Source organism: Macaca mulatta, chromosome 9 (assembly GCF_049350105.2).
Source record: "Macaca mulatta isolate MMU2019108-1 chromosome 9, T2T-MMU8v2.0, whole genome shotgun sequence".
Lineage (NCBI taxonomy): Eukaryota > Metazoa > Chordata > Mammalia > Primates > Cercopithecidae > Macaca > Macaca mulatta.
This window is the reverse complement of record NC_133414.1, coordinates 134,205,900-134,229,893: the sequence shown is the minus strand read 5'-3', so window position 1 is coordinate 134,229,893 and position 23,994 is coordinate 134,205,900. Positions and strand designations below refer to the sequence as shown.

Genomic DNA, 23,994 nt, shown 5'->3' with positions numbered 1-23,994 from the left:
AAAAAAAAAAAAAAAAAAAAAAGAGGTATAACTTACATACCAAAAAATAGCAAAATTCACTCTTGTTAGGTATATAATTCCACAAAGTTTACAGAACATTTCCATCACTCCCACAAAGAGCTCTTCATGCCCATTTGTAGTCAATACAAATCCCAGCCCCCAGTGCCCACTGATCTGTTTTCCATTCCTTATTGTTTTTCCTTTTCCAGAATCTCATCTAGACTGAATCATGTAGAAGGTCGTCTTTTGAGTCCAGCCTGTCTCACTTAGCCTAATACATTGAAATTCATCAATTTAGTTGCATGAATCAATAGCTTGTTGCTTTTTATGGGTAATATTCCTTGGCATAGACATACCACAATTTGTTGGTCCTTTCACCAGTGGATAGATACCTGGGTTGCTTCAAATTTGGGGCAATTATGAAGACTATATGCGTACAAGTTTTTAGGTAGACATATATTTTTATTGTTCATAGGTAAATATCTAAAAGTGAGATTGCTGGGTCATATGGTGGATTTATGTTTACCTTTATAAGACACTGAAGGGCAGAATATTTGAGAAGAGTAATTGTATTTTTTTCTCCAACACATTTTACTTGAGCACCTACTATGTCCAAGGCAAACCCAGGGCGTTTCCCCAAACACCTGGGGATGTTCCTGCTCTCTGCTTGTGCTATCTCATCAGCAGAAAAGCAGACCTCCCATACATTTCCTTGTCCTTGGGCCAAGAATTATGGTATAGACCAGGCACTGCGGTGGATCCAAAAGGGGTGGAACAAATGCATAACAATCTGAAGGATGGAAAGTCCCTCTGGGACTCAGGACCAACAGAGCTGCAGGGAGATGCCAGGAGATACAGGACAGAGAAGAGTTTAATGGTCTGGGTGGCATCATCCAGATAAGGCAGACTCTGGTCCAGCTCTGGGCCCCCCTACTATTACCCAGTATTCTAGAATATCATCTGCATGCGGCGATGTTCCCTTCCTCTGATTTCTCTACTACTTTCAGACACTCTGGTTTGGCAGCTGTTGTCTACGCTTTGGGCAACCCTTATATTCTTGCCCTCTACCATGGCTTAGCTTTCAGCATTGTATGCTTCCCAGCCAGCAGGAGCTCCCTGAGGACTAAGGCCTGATGTTCTCAGCACACCCAGGTGCATTTGGCTTTCCACAAAATACTGTCCAAGAATGCTCTTTAGGAGGCTTTAATGATTTATAATCAAAACCAACCGCTTGTATGGAAACAGGAGTTCCAAAGACTTGCTCTAATCATTCACTTTATGTGTCAACTTGGCTGGCCCTTTGAACCCAGATATTTGATACAACCTGTCTCAGTTTCACTGTGGAGATATTTTTTAGATGAGATTAATATTTAAATCAGTAGATTTTGAGTCAAGCTGATTACCTGCTATAATGTGGGTGGACTTCATTCCATCAGTTGAAGGCCTTAAAGGAAAAAGACTGACCTCCCCCAAGGAAAAGGGAATTCTGCCAGCAGATGGCCCTCAGGCTCTGCTACATCAACTCTTCCCTACTCTCCAGCCTGCCAGCCTACCCTGCATTATTTCAGACTTGCTAGCTCCCACAGTCACATGAGCCAATCCCTTAAAATAAATCCCTCTCTCTGCATATATATACACATATAAATACACACACATATAGATCATCCATCCCTCTATCCATCCATCCTATTGGCTCTGTTTCTCTGCAAAACCCTAACACACTCGCTCACACCATGCTTCCCACGGTGACATGAGGAGCAGGTGGGCAAGGGTAAACCTGAGATTGGCTACGGCCCACAGGGCCAGAAAGACATGGTCTCATAGGGCCAGACGGTCACCGCCTTGTTACCATCCTAAATGTGGCTCACCCCAAGACCCAGGAGGCAGAGACCACCAAGCCCCTGCTCTCCAGGGGCAGCTGCTGTGGAGGGGGGCTTGCACAATACCTGCTGAGGTCCTTGGCCGGATCTGGGCAGGAGGGAGTAGAAGCTTCTACTCCGTCACCAGTTGGGGCAGAAGGCGAAGTTGTGTGTTCTGCAGCCGAGGGAGCAAGACCCGCACGGGCAGCAGCTGGGGAGATGCTGGGGACACAATGAGGGAATTATTCCACATGGGGCTGGGCTCATTAATGGCACATTCATCAGGCCCCACTCACCCCACCCAACCCACCCGCCCACACATGGAATGGACTCTTTAAGCCCCAACACAGGGCTCCCCAGCTTCCCCACCCAGGCCTCCACTTCTACACAGCAGGGCCTGTGGCTGCAACAAAGCGGCTCCCAGGCCAGGCCCTTAAGCTCCTCCCTTCTTAGGCTCCTGCAAAACGGGGTTTCTTTAACAGAGGCAGCTCAGGTGTCCAGGACACGCTATGTGAGTTTTCTCGTTTGATTTTTGTTTAGAGGAGAGGAATTTTTATTTATTTATTTATTTATTTTGAGACAGAGTCTCGCTCTGTCGCCCAGGCTGGAGTGCAGTGGCACAATCTCGGCTCACTGCAAGCTCTGCCTCCCAGGTTCACGCCATTCTCCTGCCTCAGCCTCCCGAGTTGCTGGGACTACAGGCCCCCGCCACCACGCCCAGCTAATTTTTTGTACTTTTAGTAGAGACGAGGTTTCACCATGTTAGCCAGGATGGTCTCGATCTCCTGACTTCATGATCCACCAGCCTTGGCCTCCCAAAGTGCTGGGATTACAGGCGTGAACCAACGCACCCGGCCGAGGAGAGGATTTTTTTTATGATGATTTCTATTCGTTTTTGATAGGCAATAAAACTCTATGAGGTGAGAACTAAAATACAACTTCACAAATTCCCCAAGCTTTGCCCGCAAATCCCAAGGCTGAGAAAAATCCAGGGGAAAAGGCTGATGGGGTAATTCGGGAACCTGCCCCGGGAGGAGTTGGGCCACTCCTGTCCTGGGGGAGGAATGAGTTTCAGAGCCGAGTGTGGCCCTCGGGCAGGGAACGAGTGCCCCCTGCTGGACAACTGGGGAACCACAGTGTGCAGGGGCCTCCGGGGGTAGCACTGGAGACCACGCCCCACAAAAGCCAAAAGGCTTAGGCACGCAGCGCAGAAGAGGTTCTGATTTTCCCCGCTGGCAAAAAGCAATGCTAGCAATGGCCTCCACAGACTAAAGCCTGGGAACAGCTTTCAGGGTGGTGCCCTCCCCGCCTCTACAGCCATCCCTGCTCCTGTCCACAGTGGGACTGGCCAGGCTGAAGGTGTCTTGGGGTAGCCAGGCGGAATAGAAGACTCAGCACAGAGGGCCTGAAACCCAGCCTGAGGTGGTAGCTGGGGTTTGTGGCATCACAGCCCTTGCAGTGAGGGATCACTGCTTCCCTCTAGGGGTAAACACCTGCAGGGAGCTCCCAGATTGCAGGAGTCCAGGGTTCATGGGCTTCTGGGCTGCTATGTCTGCTCGCTCCATCTTCTCGAGGTCCACCTGAGAGGCCAGCACCCTGGTCTGAAGGGCAGCTGCCATAGGCGCTCACACCACACACTGGACAGAGAACACAGTCTTGCCCATAAGTCTGGTCACAGCTTAGCAGATTCTGCAGGTCCAGCAGGCACCGCCCAGCCCCTCACCACCCTGGCCTCAGAGGTCCATGAGGACAGGGGCCACATAAGATCCCAACCCTGGGCCAAGCCGCCCACAGCAGGCAGAGGGGGGGCCGCCAAGTATCCAGCTGGCTGCAACAAGAGTGGGAGCAGAGCCAGGGCTGGAACCCACGCTGCCTGCTCCCTTGGGGCCCCACCAACAGAGAAAAACAGAGCCCAAGGAATAACGACCAAGGGAAGCCCAGAGCAGACCAATCCATGGGGGAACAAAAATTACAAGTGCTTGGAGGAAACCCAGCAAAACAGCGAAGTGGGTTTACAGATGGAGTGACTGGCCTCCTTTGTCAAACTATTATTTGTAACAATTTGGGCAGTGACTAAAATTAATTATTTCATAAAAGAATGACTCAAAATGAATAATGCAAACTACCAGGGGCATTTAAGCTCCTTAAAAGAGCTATTTTGCACTTTGGAGGCCGACATGTACTCATAATCGGCAAATGGACCACTTACAAATGCAAAACTACTAGTCTAACTTTGCTTTCTCAAGAAATCACACTGCTGTGCTCCTCCCTCCACCACACACATCCCACCAAGATTTTACTTAGTTTAATGCAAATTGAGGAAAGGTGGAATTGTTTGTGGTTCTGTGATGTAAGGGTATTGTTTATCAAACTGCAAGGAAGGATCTCTGTCTTAGAAAATGGTGGCAGAGGGGAGGGGGGATGCTACCTTAGATATGTGGCCCACAGCTAATCACAGCAAAGCCAACTCTGCGGGCATCTGATGCAGATGCCCAAGGCTACACCTGCCCCATCTCTGAGAACACCCTGGGGCAGCACAACCAAGGCTCACTCGCCAAGCTCCCCTGCCTGCCCTTAACACCCACAGCTGCTCCTCTTCCTGAGGGGCCACCTGGCTGCTCCCTCCTCCATTCCCTGTGTTGGTCCCAACTGCCATGGCCACACCCTTCCTGCACTGGCTGGGTCCCATGAGCCAAAGGCACCAAACAAGTGTGACTCAACAGCTCATTTAAGAAAGGCGCCCCCCTCCTTCCACTGCCTGTTGGCTCATACCCAGGGGCCGAGGAGGTCACGCTCCCACCAGGAAACACTCAGTGACTCACCATCCAAGCCCAAGCGCTAACACATGGGCCCCCACAGACACCTCCCGCGCCCAACAGAACTTCTCTTCCCTCCTCCCCCTCCTCCTCCTCCCCCAATTTTCCCAGCATGGTAGTGGCACCATCAGCCCACCAGGCCCTGGCACTGACTTCCAGTTCTCTCATTCCCATGGCCCTCATCACCCCTTCCTGCTGAGTCACCTCCTTCTCCTTCTGGAATCCGTCCTCTCTGAGCAGGACTCCTGGGGCTATCCTGCTGTGCCTGCTTTCCATTTTGTCCCCTCAGATCCAAGGCCCCACAGCCACCAGAATGACCCAACTCAAGTTCTGATCAAGTCCTTCCTCTGACGAAAGCCCTCCCTGACTTTCCACGGCATTCGGAAGCCGGTCCTCCAGGAGCCTAAACAAGGTCCCTCGAACCCCCCCTGAGCTGCCAGAGGGCAATGTTGCTCAAGCAGACTGAGCAAGCAGGTAGCGGCAGCCGGCAGCTAGCTCCTCACCAACAACCCCGGTCAGCTCCGCCTGCATTCAAGCCTCCCATGACCAGCAAGTGACTCCTCTTAAAGTCATTGTTCTCAGGAAGTTGGGCCCTGAACAAATGCCCAGGACCAATCCCAGGCCTTTGCAGAACCTTCCAGACAGCTGCCAAACCCAGCCCAGAGAGAGCAGGGCACCGACATGGGGTCCGCACATTCTGTGGTCTCATTCCACCTGCTAGTTATCTTGCTGTCTTCCTCCAGTGGGAAGTGAGCCTGGGCTAAACGTCTGGGATGCCTTTTTCCATTTAAGGAGTTAATCAGTGTTTAATAAAATAAACTTTATTTTGGAAAAATAAAGTTTTCCAAACTTTATTGGAATAACGAAGAAGCTGAATTCAAATTCAAGTGGAGTATTTATATTTTTGAAAGAGGAAGGATACGTTGATTTAAATTCAACCTGCTATTTCTTTTTGTTTACGACAGAGTTGACAGCACAGAAACCACCACGCTTTTAGCAGACAGCCATGACTTATTGATCAAGGCGTACTTTCCGGCTAAGCCCAGCTAGACAAGACCTCAGAATCCATCTCAACACAGACCCCTAGAGAACTACTACCAATGGATCAGAGACGATGGGTCTGAAGAGCTTGCTATCCCTGAGTTAGCACCTTGCTAAGGTCCTCACAAACAACAACTGGTCACTCTGCCCATTCGGCTGCAGTCTCCAGCCATACACACAGCTCCAGGGCTCGCATTCAGCCCTGCAGGTCCGGCTGCAGTGAGACACCGTCAGCAGCTGTTGTCCTTTGATTCCCTGCTCGGGGCTTTTGAGTCCTGCCGGGCAAATCCCTCACTGAACTGATAGCAAATTTCATTTCAGAGATCGGCTGGAGCTGCCAAATTAAGCCCTTGTGCAAGGACAAACACCAGAGTGGCCCAGGCTGTCACGGGAGGGTGATAACAGCCCCCAAGGTGCAGGCTGAACACAGGGGTCCTGTTGGCCAGATGGGCGACAGCATCTTATCTCCCATTTCACGTCACCATCTGGAAGGCATTTAGCACAACAGCCCTTCCTCCCAGGCCTCTTGATTTTTTTCTTCCCGAATCCCCAAGTGCACATGATCACGTAATAGGGCAAGCGTTAAGGCTTGACTCAGGTCATGCTGAAGGTGAGATGCAAAGTGCAGAAAGGAAAGTGCTGTGAAATTGTGGGTTTGGAGAGCCAGGCTTTGTTGATACAAATGCTGAACAGCCAGTCCCACCGAGGCCTGGGACTTGATAAAATAAGACTCAGCAATGGGAGATAGAACAGGCATCTCTCAGAGGCAGCCACTGAAAAGCCCCAAAGCCAAAATCAGAAGGTGCTGAGAGGTGCTTGTGAACTGGCTGGAAGCTCCGAGGCAGGGCATGTCCAGACGTTTCTGGTCGCTGGTGAGATCCACCGGCGTTCGAGCACCAGCCAGTTCACGTGAGAGCGCCAGCAGCCTCAAATGAGCTGATGTGCAGATTTCCAGCGGGCGCTGGGCTCCTGCGCAGTTAACCCCGAACTGGCTGCTCAGTTCTTCCCGGGCACATGTCTATCCACGTTACCTTCACAGGGTGAGCCCGTGCTCAGAGGAGGGACGTTATTTTCAAACTTAGCCCAAGCAAAACTTAAGCAGGAAGGAAACTATTCACCAAGGGAAAAGTGATAAACACCATCCCAAAACCATAGGCAAGGCTTTGGTCTGGCTTGGATCGTCCAAGTTATAAATCCCCATGTCTGGTCATCACCAGCAGCTCTGCGGGCCCAGCGGCAAGACTTGCTTATGTCCTGAGCTCTCTGGGGATGAGTCCTGGTGTACGGAGGCTACAGGGGTTGAGACACAAGGGATAAAAGGAGAGTGATCTTTGATATCCAAGATTATTTATTCAGAAAGTCAAAATCTACCTATACAGATAAAGCAGCTCAAGAAGCACGAAAAACCAAAACAAGAACAAAATTTGTGTTAGTGTGAACCGTATGAAATTCTCAATATTTGACACTTGCCAATGTGGCAATTCGTGTGGCTCAACCCAACAGCAGCCAGCCAGACACTGGAAACTCAAAGGCTCTGCAGAAGTGTAACGGTGCACCCCAATTTACTCAGCACGCTGGTCACTGGCTTCACAATTTTTTTTCTTTTGTTTTTTGAGACAGAGTCTCACTCTTTCACCCAGGCCAGACTGCTGTGGCACGATCTCGGCTCACTGCAAGCTCCGCCTCCCGGGTTCCCGCCATTCTCCTGCCTCAGCCTCCCAAGTAGCTAGGACTACAGGCGCCGGTCACCACGCCCGGCGAATTTTTTGTATTTTTTTTAGTAGAGACGGGGTTTCACTGTGTTTGCCAGGATAGTCTCAATCTCCTGACCCGTGATCCACCCACGTCAGCCTCCCAAAGTGCTGGGATTACAGGCGTGAGCCACCGCGCCCGGCCGGCTTCACAAATTTGATTCATGAATGTCAAAAAGCACCTTCTAAAGGGTACAAAGGAATTCTATTATTCAGAGAAGACTTTTGGGAGATCCATTGTCTAAATTGAAAATAATTCCTCCACTTTATCATTCAGTTTTTGTTTGTTTATTTTTTGAGACAGAGTCTCACTCCTGTCACCCAGGCTAGAGTGCAATGGCACGATCTTGGCTCACTGCAACTTCCGCCTCCCAGGTGCAAGCGATTCTCCTGCCTCAGCCTCCCGAGTAGCTGGGATTACAGATGCCCGCCACCACGCCCGGCTAAGTTTTTTATATTTTTAGTAGCGACAAGATTTTGCCATGATAGCCAGGCTGGTCTCAAACTCCTGACCTCAGGTGATTCACCTGTCTTGGCCTCTCAAAGTGTTGGGATTACAGGCGTGAGCCACCATGCCCAGCCTATCATTCAGTTTTTAATAAGGCACCTGCTTAAATAAAGGTTCCACTAACCTTTGTGAGGTGGTTGAACTCACTTATGCATACACATAGAGGGAAGACAAAAAAAAATCTTATTGTGCAGACAGAAAAAAAATAAAAGAAACTACATGATTTGGAAGCGAGAGGAGAAACAGCAGCTGTGGTCAATATGAATTCCCTGGCCTTTCAACTTGTGACCACTTTAAACTCTGCTCCCGAATCTGGAAACTCTCTGGTGAGGCTATGACACTCAGCAGGGGCCACCCCACCTCCTTCTGTCCAAAGTCAGAGATCAGAAACTTCAGCCCTCAGCTGCTGGGCCTGGGGTCTGCCTTCCTGAGGAGCTATGATGAGCTGCTCACACTTGTTCACAGGTGAGGAGAAAAGCAAGCGCCTGGACAACACCGCCTTCACCTGGTGGCCCTCCAAGGATTAGAAATGCAGGCGTGGGCCCCTCCCAGCCCCCCTGAATCAGACTCTGGGAAGGGGGCAGCAATCTGGGCTGTCAGGAGGTGATTCTGACGCACACTGAAGTCTGACCCACAGACACGAGTCCGGTGAGCAGTTTCTCAGCTATGTGGATGGGAGTCCTCAAGTTCTCAGGGGACCTCTCTGCGTGGATTCTTGACTGTGGGAAAAGCACAGGAGGCTCCTGGATGTGCCCCATTTCACTGCTTAATACACAGTGGTACAGCAGCTGGAAGGTTTCATTGAAAAACCATTCTGCTTTTTTTAAGATGGGCCTCACTGTGTCACCCCAGCTCTCAGCCTGGTCTCCGCTCACTGCAACCTCCACCTCCCGGGCTCAAGCAATCCTCCCACCCCAGCGTCCTGAGTAGCTGGGACTACAGGCACGCACCACCACACCCAGCTAATTTTTGTAGAGGCAGGGTTACCCAGGCTCATCCTGCTTTTTTAAAAAATGAAAATACTGAACAGATGAGAGTACAAGTGGCCATAGGCAATGTGGTCATTTGTAGAAAGTTCTAGAAGATCTGGGCCCAGCTTTCTCTGTCATCCAGGGTTAGCTCAACCCCTGAAGCAGTTTCACAGCTCTTCCCTGAGGAAGGAAGCAAATTTTGATGCCCTCCAGTGGCATTAACAATAGAGAAAGGGTGCATCAAAATCCCTTTCATTTTATTTGAGAAATACCTTAGAGATGGAGGTGACTTCTCCTTTTTCTGCTACTCAGAAAAATAAGAGCTCTTGAAACTAGAGGGCAGGGCACCAAAGAATCAGCAGGCAACAGGGAAGGAGGAGTGAGGCTTGCTCTCTATTTTTCTCTCAGGTGGCTTAAAGCAAATGCTCCAGCTCTACTTTTTTTTTATTGATTAAAAAAAATTCTGCCGGGTACAGTGGCTCACGCCTGTAATTCCAGCACTTTGGGAGGCCAAGGCAGGCAGATCACCTGAGGTCAGGAGTTTGAGACCAGTCTGGCCATCGTGGCAAAACGCCATCTATACTAAAAATACAAAAATTAGCCAGACATGGTGGTGCACGCCTGTAATCCCAGCTACTCAGGAGGCTGAGGCAGAACACTAGCTTGAGCCCAGGAGGCCGAGTTTGCAGCGAACCCAGATTGTGCCACTGCACTCCAGCCTGGGAGACTGAGCAAGACTACATCTAAAATATATATATACACACACACACACACATATATACATACGTATATATATACACACATCTATATATACGTGTATATATATATACACACACACACACATTTTGATTTAATGTTTAAATTTAAACTACTGAAAAGGCACACCTCTCCTGAAGACTGTTACAGCCTGCCCCCTGCCCCATGTTCATCCCTCCCCTCCTTCTGCATCCCACCCTCTGCCTCTGTCCTTGCGGGAAGCAGAAAGTGCACAGGGATTGCAGGTGGATGGGGTGGCGGGGCCACTGCTGTGGTTAAATCGCCACTGCACACTAGAACGTCCCGCTTAGTTTCTCAATCAGATGGGCAAGGTGGAGTGCTGTTGATTCTTGCTATTCACAGTAACATTCTATCAAGTCGCCATGAACCCTGAATTAGGAAACACTGAATTATTGCATCTAGAGGAAATATAGGGGTAGGTTCCTGTGAGTTTCTGGGCACAATATTTTCATCAGCCAATCAACCAAAACATAACCTTGTTCCATATGTGCTTCTGTTTAAAGACGCCTTCTTTAATAGGTAATTTTGTTTCATTGAATTCACAGCCACCAGCACTACAACTCATGCCAGGACGAAGCTTCTCTAAGGCACAACTTTTCGCCCGAGGCTCATCATTGCACTTAGGAGGGCACTTTAGCATCATGCTCAGGGCTCGTTTGAAACAATGTATTCACCAATGAAAAGCACAACAATTGAACGAAACGTGCCACACAAGGACACCTGTTTACAGTGCCAGAGCCACAACAAGAAGGCAGGGTGTTGCCTTGTTAAACCGTAGGTGAGAATGTGTGTGCTGGGCAGCTCTGCACGTGTCCACAAATGACTGACAAAGGACCACAAGTATCAATTCCGGGGTGATCAATACATTTTAGTGAGAAGGCAAATTCACAAATATGGAATCCGCCAATGAGGACCGACTGTATTTTACAGAGGCATCTGGTGACCAAAGTCAGACCAATCCTTGGTCTTAACAGAACTCTCTCTTTTCCACCAATCCAGTAAAAACAAAACAACACAACTCTGGATAAATGTTCAGTAACACCGACAAGGCACCAAAATTGCTCATTCCTTAGTCAAATACTGCCCCCGGTTTTAATCATGCCTGCCTTCTGCACAGAGGTCTGAATCTTTCCATAAGGAGAAAAGGCAAGAAGCTGGCCGAGTTCTCAGCACCGACATCTCTGCTTAGCCACTGGTCCCTTCCTGCATTCTGTGGTCACTCCTGGTCAGGGTTACAGGTAACACAACTGCATTACCTAATGCATTACCTTCCTTGGACTAGAGAGAGACCACAGATACAGGCGGGGCCCCAGGACACGGTGTCTCGAGGAAGCCTAGCGCTCCTGCAGCTCTGCCAGTGGACATTTCAGAACACAGGTGGGCAGCCGGGCCAGAGCTGCTGCAGTCCCAGCTCTGCCACTTACTAGCTATGTGTCCTGGAGCACGTTAATGTCTCTGAGCCCCAGTCTGCTCAACTGTGAAATGGCGGCCATGACAGCAGCTCCTACCTTCTACAGCTGGCGTGAGGATTTATGGAGACACTCAATGAAACACACCCAGCACGGTGCCTGGAGCGCGGGAAGTGTCCAGGCAAAAGGAGCCTTAAGAGCATGCACCACTCACCTACTATGGGGCCTGGGACAAGTCACTGAAAACACGCAGTCTCAGGCATGGGAGGGGCCTTCAGAAGCACCCATCATACCCCCTGCTGGACTGCAGCTCTCTGAGAGCCATCCAGCCAAGTCCAGCGCCATCCTCTGCTTAGAGATTCCTCGTGCCCCCGCATCCCTCGACTGTAAGATGGAAGCATCGGGTGAGAGTGATCTCGGCTCCCTTCCAGGCTTCGCCAAGGGAGGGTGTGCCCCACTGGCTACAGCCAGAGGCCCCTGGGTCTTCCTAAAATGGTGGTGGTCAGGGAGCCAAATGGGACAAAGAGCGGGAGGAATAGGAGAGACAGGAAGGGGGTGCCCCACTTCTCACTGGAAACTTCTGTATACTTCTTGAGTGTTGGGGGCCTTCGTTCACAGCTAGGGTTTTTCCTTTAAGAAGTTAAATTCACACAAAAGTAAGAACTATGGCTGACTCAGACGGGTGTGGTGGCTCACGCCTGTAATCCCAGCACTTTGGGAGGCCAAGGCAGGCGGATTACCTCGGTCAGGAGTTCAAGACCAGCCTGGCCAACATGGCAAAACTCCATCTCTACTAAAAAAAAAAAATACAAAAAAATTAGGCGGGCATGGTGGCGCACGCCTGTAATTCCAGCTTCTCGGGAGGCTGAGGCAGGAGAATCGCTTGAACCCAGGAAGCGGAGGTTGCAGTGAGCAGAGATTGTGCCACTGCACTCCAGCCTGGGCGACAGAGTGAGACTCCATCTCCGGGGGGCGGGGGGGGAAGAACTATGGCTGACTCCTACCTGTAAAAGGAATATCTAAAATTCCACATCAGTGCATGGCTGCCCTGGAATATCTGCTGCTCGCCTGCAGCTTCCCGCCCTGTCTATCCCATCCTCTGCTTTCTCGCCTACCAGGAACCTCCTCCTAGTTCTGAAGAAGCGTCTTGGTGCTGTCAGCTACCTGCCTGCACCCCAAGGAAGAGGGTCAGCACGGGCCGGCCCCCAGGTCCCTGTCCCCCCTCATCTGGTTTAAGTCACCACCACTCCTCCAGGGCCTGCTCAATGCCGTCTTGGGTACTGCAGTTCCAGAGATTACAAGTGACCAGTTCCTCCCTCGAGGAGTTCCCAGTCTTGCAAAGGAGATGGAATTAGATACGGGTCATTTACAAGCATCTGTGGAGGGCAGTGACATAGGGGCATAACTGGCGACCGCAGGAATTCAGAGGCAGGTTTCTCTCAGCTTGGGGAGAAGGCTTCCTGGAGGAAGGGTCACTGGGCCATGAGTTCTAGGAGGGAAGGGACAGTATCTGCCTATTCACCATGGCTTCCCCAGCACCAGGCAATATTGGGCAAAAAGCAGATGTTTCACTGATATAAACATAAATTCAAATGTGTGTATGTGTGTATTCAGAAACACACACACACAGACATATGTGTGTGTAATAGACATATGTAGACATACATGTGTATGTGTGTATAGACATGTAGACATGCACGTGTACATGTGTGTATGGAGAGAGACATGTGGAGGCATACATGTGTACATGTGTGCCTATATATGCATATATGGGCATCTGAGCTGACTCTGAGGCTGATTCTGGAACAGCCCGGGGTTAAATGCCAAGTTTGCAGGCAGAAGGAGCAGTGAAGCCTGAATCCAGGCCAAGCACAGTGTAGATGGAGAACCATGATGAGTGTGGGGTTGCTGGGGTGTGAAGAGCAAGGAGAAGGGAGGCTGGTGGGAGGTGACATGGCAGAAGGGCAGGGGCAGGGACCCCAGGCCTCTGGCTCCCCTGCCATGTGCTGCTGACCCTCCTCTTTTCTGACCACCACCAAAAAATGAAAGAAAATGGGCCGGGCGCGGTGGCTCAAGCCTGTAATCCCAGCACTTTGGGAGGCCGAGACGGGCGGATCACGAGGTCAGGAGATCGAGACCATCCTGGCTAACCCGGTGAAACCCCGTCTCTACTAAAAAATACAAAAAACTAGCCTGGCGAGGTGGCCAGCACCTGTAGTCCCAGCTACTCGGGAGGCTGAGGCAGGAGAATGGCGTGAACCCGGGAGGTGGAGCTTGCAGTGAGCCGAGATTGTGCCACTGCACTCCAGCCTGGGCGACAGAGCGAGACTCCATCTCAAAAAAAAAAAAAAAAAAAAGAAAATAAGCAGTGAATCCAGCTCTGTCCCAGGAAACCAGAAGGCAGCTAACTCAACCATTCCCTGAAAAAGGAGAAGTAGCACCTTCTCTCTACTGGAGGGCTTCTGTTTCAAATAGGGACCCCTGAAGGCCACATAGGAAAAAATTCTGTAAAATGCCCATTGTATGTGTTGGGGGCTGGGTCAGGGAAGACGGTCTTCCTGGTATCTCAGATCATTCCTAAGGTCAAAAAAGAGGCCCCAGCTCTGGCACACACCTGTTCAGGACAGGTGTGCATACGCTGTGTCTGTGTGCAGAGGGAGTGAAACTGCAGGGGAGGGGAGGGGAGGGGAAGGGAGGGAGGCAGCCTCAAGGACTGGGCCCTGGGGTCTCACCACCAGCTCCAGGGCCCCCACCGTACCTCTGGGCTGTCAGATCCGTAGAGACCTGGCCAACAACATCGCCATGGTAGGAAGGGGCAGCTAAGGATGGGCTTTCCAGGTCTGTGGGGGCAGCTGGCTGGATGACATCATCTGCCACAGGTGAACTGGGGAGAGAAAAGGGAAAGAACCTAAATTCAGAAACATTCCTACAAGTTTGTTGTTGTTGTTGTTTGTTGTGAGACGGAGTTTCGCTTTTCTTGTCCAGGCTGGAGTGCAATGGTGCTATCTCCGCTCACTGCAACCTCTGCCTCCCGGGTACAGGCTATTCTCCCTCAGCCTCCTGAGTAGCTGCGATTACAGGCACCTGCCACCACATCCACCTAATTTTTTTGTATTTATAGTAGAGATGGGGTTTCACCATGTTGGCCAGGCAGGTCGCAAACTCCTGACCTCAGGTGATCTGCCTGCCTCGGCCTCCCAAAGTGCTGGGATTACAGGTGTGAGCCACGGCGCCAGGCCTCCTCCAAGTTTTCAATGTGTTTTAACAGCACATTTCTATCTGGATCCTGAGCAGGGCCTCAGTTTCCCTTTCTATGAGGGATGAGTTTGGTGCTGCTCAAAGCAGGGTCTGTCACCAGTCTATGCCAAGATTAGTAGAGAAACCTTAAGTGTTTAGAAACCTTTGTAGACTTTTCTCTCTTTCTCTCTCTCTCTCTCTCTCCACCTCTCTCTCTCTCTCTCTCTTTCTTTTTTCTTTTTGAAATTGTCTCGCTCTGTCACCCAGGCTGGAGAGCAGTGACATGATCTCTGCTTATTGCAACCTTCACCTCATGGGTTCAAGCAATACTTGTGCCTCAGCTGCCTGAGTGGCTGGAATTACAGGCACCCACCACCACGCCCGGCTAATTTTTGCATTTCTAGTAGAGTTGGGGTTTCACCATGTTGGCCAGGCTGGTCTCAAACTTCTGGGTTCAAGTGATCTGCCTGCCTCGGCCTCCCAAAGTGCTGGGATTACAGGCGTGAGCCACCACGCCCAGCCCCTTTGTAGCAATTTGATAGAGTACGTTCATGTCTGTTAAATTTAATAATAAACGGACAGGTTCAACATCCTACCACGCACAGGACAGTTCCCAAGACAAAGGACTATGTGGCCCAGAACATCAATAGTGCCAAGGTTGAGAAACCCTGGCCTTGAGTTTTATTTCATTTTCTAGTAATTCATTTAGTTATATTTTTTAAAGTTTTCATCTATGATGAGTTAGAAATTTAAAAACAACCCTGGTCCTTTATGGACTGAGAGAGTCTGCAACCTCCAAGCATAGGCTGGCTTGGGAAACTAGAAGAGGCTCAGTCCTTGGACATCCATAGTCTTGTAGTCAGTTACCCTATTATTTCATCGAGGAGGTCCCTGAGTGACTTTCTGAGGAACTCCTCTCTGTAGCCATAAGTAGCAGGACCATTCTTTCCACTCCTTGATCAGATCCTTATTGAAAACCAATTCTCTGCTGTGAACAAGAGAGCAGCAGCCCCTACCTTCATGGGACCTCTCATGGGACAGCTTCAGGCAAGAGTCAGATTTTTTATTTTTTTGGACACAGGGTCTCCCTCTGTCACCCAGACTGAAATGCAGTGGCTCCATGACAGCTCACTGTAACCTCCATTTCCCAGGCTCAAGCAATTCTCCCACTTCAGCCTCCCCAAATGCTAGGATTATAGGCGTGGCCCACCTTGCCTGGCCCACACATTTTTAAAAAATGCTTATTTATTTAGTAACAACTGCAGTAACTTATAAGAAGGAAGGTACAGATGGTCATGAGAACACAAACTAAGAAATCTTGGCCCACAATGGGGGTTGTGGAAAACTTCTTTGTGGTGTGGTGAGCATGCTGAGGCCAGCTCAGTAACAACAAATGTTTCCTGATGCTTACTACATGCCAGGAACTGTTCTAACTGCATATAGACAGTACTGTATTTGATCCTCACAACAACCCTTTTGCGGTGGACACTATTATTAAACATACTTTACAGATGTAAAAACTAAGGCACAGAGAGGCTGAGCAGTTTATCCAAGGTTGCACAGCAGATAAGTGGCAGAACCAGGATACAAACCCAAGCCTGACCCCAGGAGTCATGCTCTTACTCTCCACACTTGGCTTTGTTCCACAGGTTGAAGAGTAAGAGGAAGGAAGAGGGGCTGGGCACAGTGGCTTATGCCTGTAATCCCAACACTTTGGGGAGGCTGAGGCTGGAGGATCGCTTGAGGCCAGGAGTTGAAGACCAGCCTGGGCAACATAGTGTGACCCTGTCTCGAGAAAAAATTTTAAAGCTTAAATAAGGAAGAGTATACCCCCACCCTCAGCCCTACCCCCCATTCAGGGAGTCACGTATTTGAAAGCCCTGAATCAGGAAGGAGTTTGGCATTCTAGAGGACCTGCAAAAAGTCACTGCAACTAGAGTATAGATAAAGAAAGGGGAGTCTGGCTGGGCACAGTGGCTCACATCTGTAATCTCAGCAGTTTGGGAGGCCAAGGTGGGCAGATCACTTGAGGTCAGGAGTTCAAGACCAGCCTGGCCAACATGGTGAAAACCCATCTCTACTAAAAATACAAAAATTAGCTGTGCATGATGGTATGTGCCTGTAGTCCCAGCTACAGGAGGCTGAGGTGCAAGAATCACTTGAACCCGGGAGGTGGAGGCTGCAGTGAGCTGAGATTGCGCCACTGCATTCCAGCCTGGGCGACAGAGGGAGACTCCGTCCCAAAAAAAAAAAAAAAAAAAAAAAAACAGGCGGGGACCATGTGGGGAGAGGGTGGACAGGAGCCAGATCACAAGGCCAGGTCAAAGAAGTGGGACTTGATCCTAGGCAGAAGAATCAGCCTGAAGCGTCAACCCAATGTTCAGCCATAAAGTGCCTTTGGCATTGAGATGAAAGACAGTGGGGAGGTCCAGGGTGAATTTCCCACAACTATCCTCTCAATACGATTGGACTAGCACATGTGTGCACCCACACTTTACTGCTTATTCTCCATTCTCCATGTTCCCACCACCATTCCAGTTCCCCCAGAACAAGATCCTGAAGCCCTGCGACCACACCCAAGGAGTCAGAGAGAGAGAGATCCCTGCGAGAAGAAATGGAAGAAGCAGTGAGCCCAGAAGAGGGAGGATGGCAGGAGCTCCGGAAGGGCGTCTTGGTGAATCACAATGTGTAGAATCCTAAACTACAGACGATGGCACTTTCCAAAGTCATAAAAAATCTGAGTGGAAAAACAGAGCTCCAAAGTTTTGGCAACACACATTGAAAGCCATAAAAGACTTTGTTTCCTTTGACACAGCCATGGTTCTTCCAAGAATTCATTCTAAGGAGATAATTAAGGGCATGGGCAAATATGCTGATCACAACTGTAATCACGATAGCAAAAAATCCGGAAACAACCAAAATGCCCAACAGTAGAGGGCAGTTCATCAAATTGAGGCACAGACATAGGATTGGCTCGTTTGCAGCTGTTTAAAAAATAAAGTAGGCCGGGCACAGTAGATCACACCTGTAATCCCAGCACCTTGTGAGGCCGAGGCAGGTGGATCACCTGAGGTCAAGAGTTTGAGACCAGCCTGGCCAACATGGTGAAACCTCATATCTACTAAAAATACAAAAAATTAGCCAGGTGTGGTAGCAGGCACCTGAGGCAGGAGACTCGCTTGACCCCGGGAGTTGGAGGTTGCAGTGAGTGGAGATTGTGCCACTGCACTCCAGCCTGGGTGACAAGAGCAAAACTCCATCTCAAATAATAATAATAATGATAATAAAAATAAGATAGATTTTCATGTATCTAGATGTAAACATGTCCATTATTAATTAAACATCACTTGAAAAAACTTAGCAGCATGATCCACATTTTATGTACATATCGATATACATGGGTATGTGTGTCTATAGAGTCCATGTATAGACATACACACACGAGCACATGACAGAGAGAGAAAGAGACAGCGTGAGCATAATAGCCTGAACAATCGAGCAATTTGGACAAGTGTTGCCAAGGTGTTAATGGTAATTCTCTTTCGGTGATGAAAAATCATTTGTGTTTTTTCTTCTTACTGAAATTTTTCTCCACTTTCTAGTTCTATGCTGAACACATACAACTTTTATAAGTAAAATAAATTAGAAACCATATGTAAAGAAGTTATTTTAAGTGCCAGGGAACAACTTCCATCTATAACTCAGTGAAAGCTTTCAGAGGTGGAGACAATCAGAAAGCCACTGTCTTTTCCCCACTTCTGTACTCATATTTTCCACTGGCAGGACCTAGGCTTGTCCGCCTCATTCCAGGGCAGGAATGCGGCCAGGCTTCGTCCATTAGGCACCACTGGGGGAAAATGAGGTCCCAGCAAAGAAGATCTGGAATAAAACATATCTGCCCACATATTCTACATGATGGCATTTTCATCTAAACTCTTTGGAATGGAATTATTTTTCAAATCATAAATACTTCCCTGACTTTTTTGAGACAGGGGATCTTGAACATAATTAAATACTTTCTCTATGACACTCAGTCGTCCTCAGCAACTATGATGTAAGTGAGTGACATTGGTGCTGTGGCACCAAGTGCAACCACCATACGTGAGGTTGAGGGGACTGGATTCCAGTCCAGCCCCACCATGGGATCTAAGCCAGGGGACTTCTCTGAGCTTTAGCCTTTCTGTCTGGAAAAGTGAAGGCGCCGGACTACTCGATCACCGAGAACTCTGACTCAGCCTTGTCCCTCGCTCTCCAGGCTGTCAGCTATCACTTCTTGCTACCCACCCACCTGCCTCCCCCTGCCACCTTCTGCCTTGCAGTTCTCTCCTTCTAACAGACTATGGGCTAAGAAACATGGCGGAAGTTGTTAGAACAGTGCATAAATCAAGAGTCAACAGGCTCTGAATAAAGATCTACAAACCTTCCATACCAAATCATCATAAGTTAAAAATAAACACGTATGTGTATAGACGCATATACATTAGGCTCAACCATATGAAACTGCTACAAAGAAATAAATTGTCAAATTGACATTCTGCTGTCACTTCCAGACCCTTTCTGACTTCGTAATGATCTGAGTATTTTCCAGGTGGCTAAGGATGGGAGAGAGCTGATTTCTGGGGAAATGGGGGCATTCTTCTAAAACAGCTCTTCTCAGAACAACTGTAAGAGGCTATAAACAGCTTCTAAGTTCTGCTGGTGGTGGTTCTGGGACTAGAGTGATTGAAATATTTTTCAGAGGAAAAAAAAATCTGTCAGATTTCAACCACCAGCTGCTGCCACCAGCTGCTGGGGCCAGCCCACTATAAATTTAGTCAGGCCAGCAAAGGGTTGATTTGCCACTGGAATGTCAGGGAGGGAAGCCTGTACTACTAACAAGTGTTTCTGCAAAGGGCCATGAGTCACCCTTTTCGGAGACTGGTGGAATGGACTCTGCCCAAAAAGGAAGACGCTCAGGTTCTGGCCTTAAAAGCCCACATCTTCAGTTCTGTACATAGGATCCATGCCACAGGAAGAGCACCAAGGCGGGCACTGGGGTGGATTCCATGGGGATCACACACTCCAGGGGTGACAGGCTCATTGAGCCCGAGGAGGTGAAAGTCCAAAGCAAGGAGAACTGTGAAGGGTGGTGTCTTCATTGGCTCAGGCTGCTACAACAGAACCTCATAGATGGGGTGGCTTATGAACCACAGAGATGTATTGCTCACAGTTCTGGAGACTGGGAAGTCCAAGATCAAGGCACCAGCAGGTTCAGTGTCTCATGAGGACCCCTTCCTGGTTCACAGACAGCTCCTTCTCCCTGCATCTTCAGGTGGCAGAAGAGGCAAGGCAGCGCTGTGGGGCCTCTTTTATAAGGGCACTAATCCCATTCACAAAGACTCCGCCCTTATGGCCTAATCACCTCCCGAAGGCCCCACCTCCTCATGCCATCACCTTGGGGGTTAGGATTTCAACACAGGAATTTTGGGGCTGAGAGGGACACAAACATTCAGAGCACAGCGGGTGATAACAGAAGAACAAACTACCACAGAAACCCAGGATTCCACAGGCTGGGATGATACAGGAAGGTCCTGAGAGGAGAATAGCTGAATCAAGCAAAGTGCTTCAATAGGCCGATGTGTGCAAAGGGCTTTCCAGATGAAAAAAAAAAAAACAAAGCTTCTCCCTTCCTCTCTCCAGGTTGGTTCTGTCAGAAAGGCTTCTGTTCCCTTCCTTGTTATTTATTACAAAGAATAGTATCCAGTATCAAGGATAATAGGAGCCAGGTTCTCACAGTCAGAGAAGTGCTTGCATATACAGAAGGTGGTTGGACTCCAAAGATCCCTCAGGGCAGGGCTTCAATCAGAGGGATCAGACACATCCAGAACTAGCTGTGGAGGGCTGTGTGCACACAGGCACGTGCACATTCACGTACCTACGTCCCAGCTTTTCCTTGGGGGAGCCGTGTCAAAGGACATGAGAACCACCTAAAAGGGGCTGCCACTGCCAAATCTGGGACTATTTGAACATCAAACACAAACACACACACACACACAGTTCTGGATTATAAACCATGGAATAAAAGTAATAATCTATGAGTCCATTTAGATCTAAATAAAGACATGAACAAATAGGGAAGAAGGGAAAGCCCCCCCTTACAATACAATGCCAGTTAGTCCAGGTAGGAGGGGTAATACAAACAGAAAACTGCCATGGAAGAAACCTTAATGGTGGCACTCAATTCAAGGAAGAGCCATCAAAGGAAGCCAAGGCAGGCGGGAGAGTGTAAAGAAAGGAAGGCGAGGCTGGGCGTGGTGGCTCACACCTGTAATCCCAGCACTTTGGGAGGCCGAGGCAGGTGGATCACGAGGTCAGGAGATCAAGATCATCCTGGCCAACATGGTGAAACCCTGTCTCTACTAAAAATATAAAAAAATAGCCTGGCATGGTGGCACGCACCTGGAGTCCCAGCTACTCAGGAGGCTGAGGCAGCAGAATCGCTTGAACCTGAGAGGCAGAAGCTGCAGTGAGCTGAGATTGCACCACTACACTCCAGTCTGGGCAACAGAGTCAGACTCCCTCTCAAAAAAAAAAAAAAAAAAAAAAAAAAAGTAAAGGATATTGTGTAGCCTTTGAGTATCTTCCCACCAAATGCTGACTGATTACAAAGGGGAAACTGATGACTTTACAGCCAATAAACCTGGTAGGCACCAACATGGCCATCCTCTGTGGTGAAACAGTCCATGCCCTGTGCCCTGGCATGGCAGAGCATCACTTCTGTGAAATCCCTGCCCAAAGCAGACAGCCAAGGCCTAGCCACGAAGAAACTCGGTGACACAGATTGAGGGACTTCTTCCAGCGTGAAGGAGCTGTACTTATAAAGCTCATGGGCCAGGCGTGGTGGCTCATGCCTGTAATCCCAGCATTTGGGAGGCTGAAGCAGGAGGATCCCTTGGGTCCAGGAGTTCGAGACCAGCCTGGGCAACACAGCAAATCCCCATCCCTACTAAAAAACAAAATACAAAAAATTATCTGGGCACACCTGTAGGCTCAGCTACTTGGGAGGCTGAGGTGGGAGGATCACCTGAGCCCGGGAGTTCATGGCTGCAGTGAGCTGTGACTGAGCCACTGCACTCCAACCTGAGTGACAGAAGTACGACCCTGTCTCAAAAAAAAAAAAAAAAAAGAAGTCACAAAAGACTGGGAGAGACTGAGGAATTATTCCAGATGGAAGGAGAGTCTGGGGGCATGACATAGAACACGCACATGCTTTTTGACTGGATTCTGGATCAGATGGAAAAAAGTACATGCTGGTGAATATGAGCAGGTTCTGAGGACTGGATGGCGACTTCCCAGCTGCAGGGCTGTGCTGGCATCGTGCAGGAGTGTTTGCAAGAAAGGCACATTAGGGGGAAGCGGGGAGGGCGGAGGTTGTTTTTGTTTTTGTTTTCCTGGAGCCTGGCAACTTCATGTCTGAAACTTGTTCTCAAATGATTCAGAAAAAGTAGCAATGATGGATATATAGAGAGAGGATGAATGACACAGCACATGTGGTAAAATGTCAATGACTGGGGAATCTGGGAAAGGGAACATGGAAGGTTTTTGTAGTATTCTTATAACTTTTCTGTAAATCAGGAATTGTACTCAAGACAAATAAATAAGAACTTCTTGGGCAAAGGCGTGCAGGCAAACAGCCACTCTCTAGCATGCACGGAGCTCCATTTGGGTCTGGAGGACATAGTGTGATATGCCACCCACTTTAGCAGCATTGGGCAGCTGGGGGGACATTTAGCTGGACAGCTGGGGCTGGGGCCAGTGTGACAGGGGCCCCGGAACCTCAGACGCTCAGGCTACGAGCCTGTTGTCCTGGGGCAATGGGGAACATGAGAGATTCAAACGCAGGCCAGTGGCAGAATATTCAGAAGATAATGACTGTGCCACAGTGGAGATTAATTGGAGGGGGCAAGAAATGCAGGCAATTAAGCCGAAGCAAGAGCTTTGGAACGGTTCAGGTGCCAGGTGATGCAGGACACACTGGGACCACTGCAGAGGAGGTGGAGTTAGTGGTTAGTGGTTCCAGAGGCTTCATGACATCTACCTGACACTAGGTGTGGAGGGAAGGGACATGAAGAACAATCAAAGATGATTTGGGTTTTGAACATCTAATGGTTGGAAGACTATGTTATTAACTGTATGCCTTGCACATAAAACCTTAGACCTTTGGTATTATTACTGATTTATCTTTAATAAAGATTAAAGAGCCCAGGCACAGTGGCTCATGCCTACAATTGGGAGGTCGAGGCGGGCAGATCATGAGGTCAGGAGTTCGAGACCGCCTGGTCAACATAGTAGAGAAACCCTGTCTCTACTAACAATACAAAAATTAGCTGGGCATGGTAGTGTGTGCCTGTAATCCCAGCTACTCTGGAGGCTGAGGCAGGAGAATTGCTTAACCCCGGGAGGCAGAGGTTGCAGCGAGCCGAGATTGTGCCACTGCACTCCAGCCTGGGCAAGAAGATTGAAACTCCATCTCAAAAAAAAAAAAAAAAAAAAGGCCGGGCGTGGTGGCTCACGCCTGTAATCCCAGCACTTTGGGAGGCCGAGACCGGCGGATCACGAGGTCAAGAGATCGAAACCATCCTGACTAACACGGTGAAACCCTGTCTCTACTAAAAAATACAAAAAAACTAGCCGGGCAAGGTGGCCGGCGCCTGTAGTCCCAGCTACTCGGGAGGCTGAGGCAGGAGAATGGCGTGAACCTGGGAGGCGGAGCTTGCAGTGAGCTGAGATCCGGCTACTGCACTCCAGCCTGGGCGACAGAGCGAGACTCCGTCTCAAAAAAAAAAAAAGAAAAAATGACTCTACCGCAACCCAACTCAAGAACAGGCTCCCCAGAAACTCTGCACCCCACTTCAGAACACCGGCATAGTTCTCACCAACAGAGTGAAAGCTGAGCCCCGGGATGCTCACATCTGTTGACTCCGGTTTTGAAAAGAGAAGCAAAGCCTGTCATAAGTCAGCAAAATGGAATCTTCCGAGATCTGCATTTTCATGGCCAGTTTTAGGCTGGGCATGACCCAACTGGCCACAGTTAGAAGCCACAGCACCGGCACCATGACATGCGGAACACACAGGGCATCCTTTCCAGAGCCACCCTTGGCATTCCTCTGGGTGAGGGGCCCACAGACCCCAGCTGTGCTTTGAAAGGTGGGCTCCACAGGTTCCTTGGCGCAAGCACGCTGTGCTTTTTAGTTATGATGAAAAACAACTCATCTCTTCTGGATCTGGCAAATGGGTGGAAAAGTGTGGCCTGGCATCCCTGCAGGCCAGGGACGGGGGTGGGGCCAGGTGAGTAATAAGATTTCTAAGACCAGGCCAAGCACGGTGGCTCACAGCTGTAATACCAGCACTTTGGGAGGCCGAGGCGGGTGAATCACTTGAGCTCAGGAGTTTGAGACCAGCCTAGCCAACGTCGCAAAACCCTGTCTCTACTAAAAAATACAAAAAAATTAGCCGGGTGTATTGGCATGCACCTGTGGTCCCAGCTACTCTGGAGGCTGAGGCATGAGAATCACTTGCACACAGGAGGTAGGGGTTGCAGTGAGCCGAGACTGTGCCACTGCACTCCAGCCTGGGTGAGCGAAAC

General features: G+C 49.4%; 1 protein-coding gene across 46 annotated transcripts in view; it reads right to left on the bottom strand.

Annotated features, from left to right (window-relative positions):
* Positions 1–23,994, bottom strand: part of TACC2 (transforming acidic coiled-coil containing protein 2) — a 264,869-nt gene that overhangs the window by 108,062 nt on the left and 132,813 nt on the right. For 31 of the 46 annotated variants that reach the window (XM_077947661.1, XM_077947701.1, XM_077947658.1 and 28 more), the window contains 2 exons: positions 13,891–14,016; positions 1,947–2,081 (listed from right to left, as the gene is read on the bottom strand). The exons of 1 other annotated variant lie outside the window; for it this stretch is intronic. In XM_077947661.1, coding sequence (XP_077803787.1) covers positions 1,947–2,081; positions 13,891–14,016 — 261 coding nt within the window. The remainder of the gene's footprint in view (positions 1–1,946; positions 2,082–13,890; positions 14,017–23,994) is intronic. 14 more of the 46 variants (XM_077947690.1, XM_077947697.1, XM_077947698.1 and 11 more) reach the window with 2 other exon arrangements.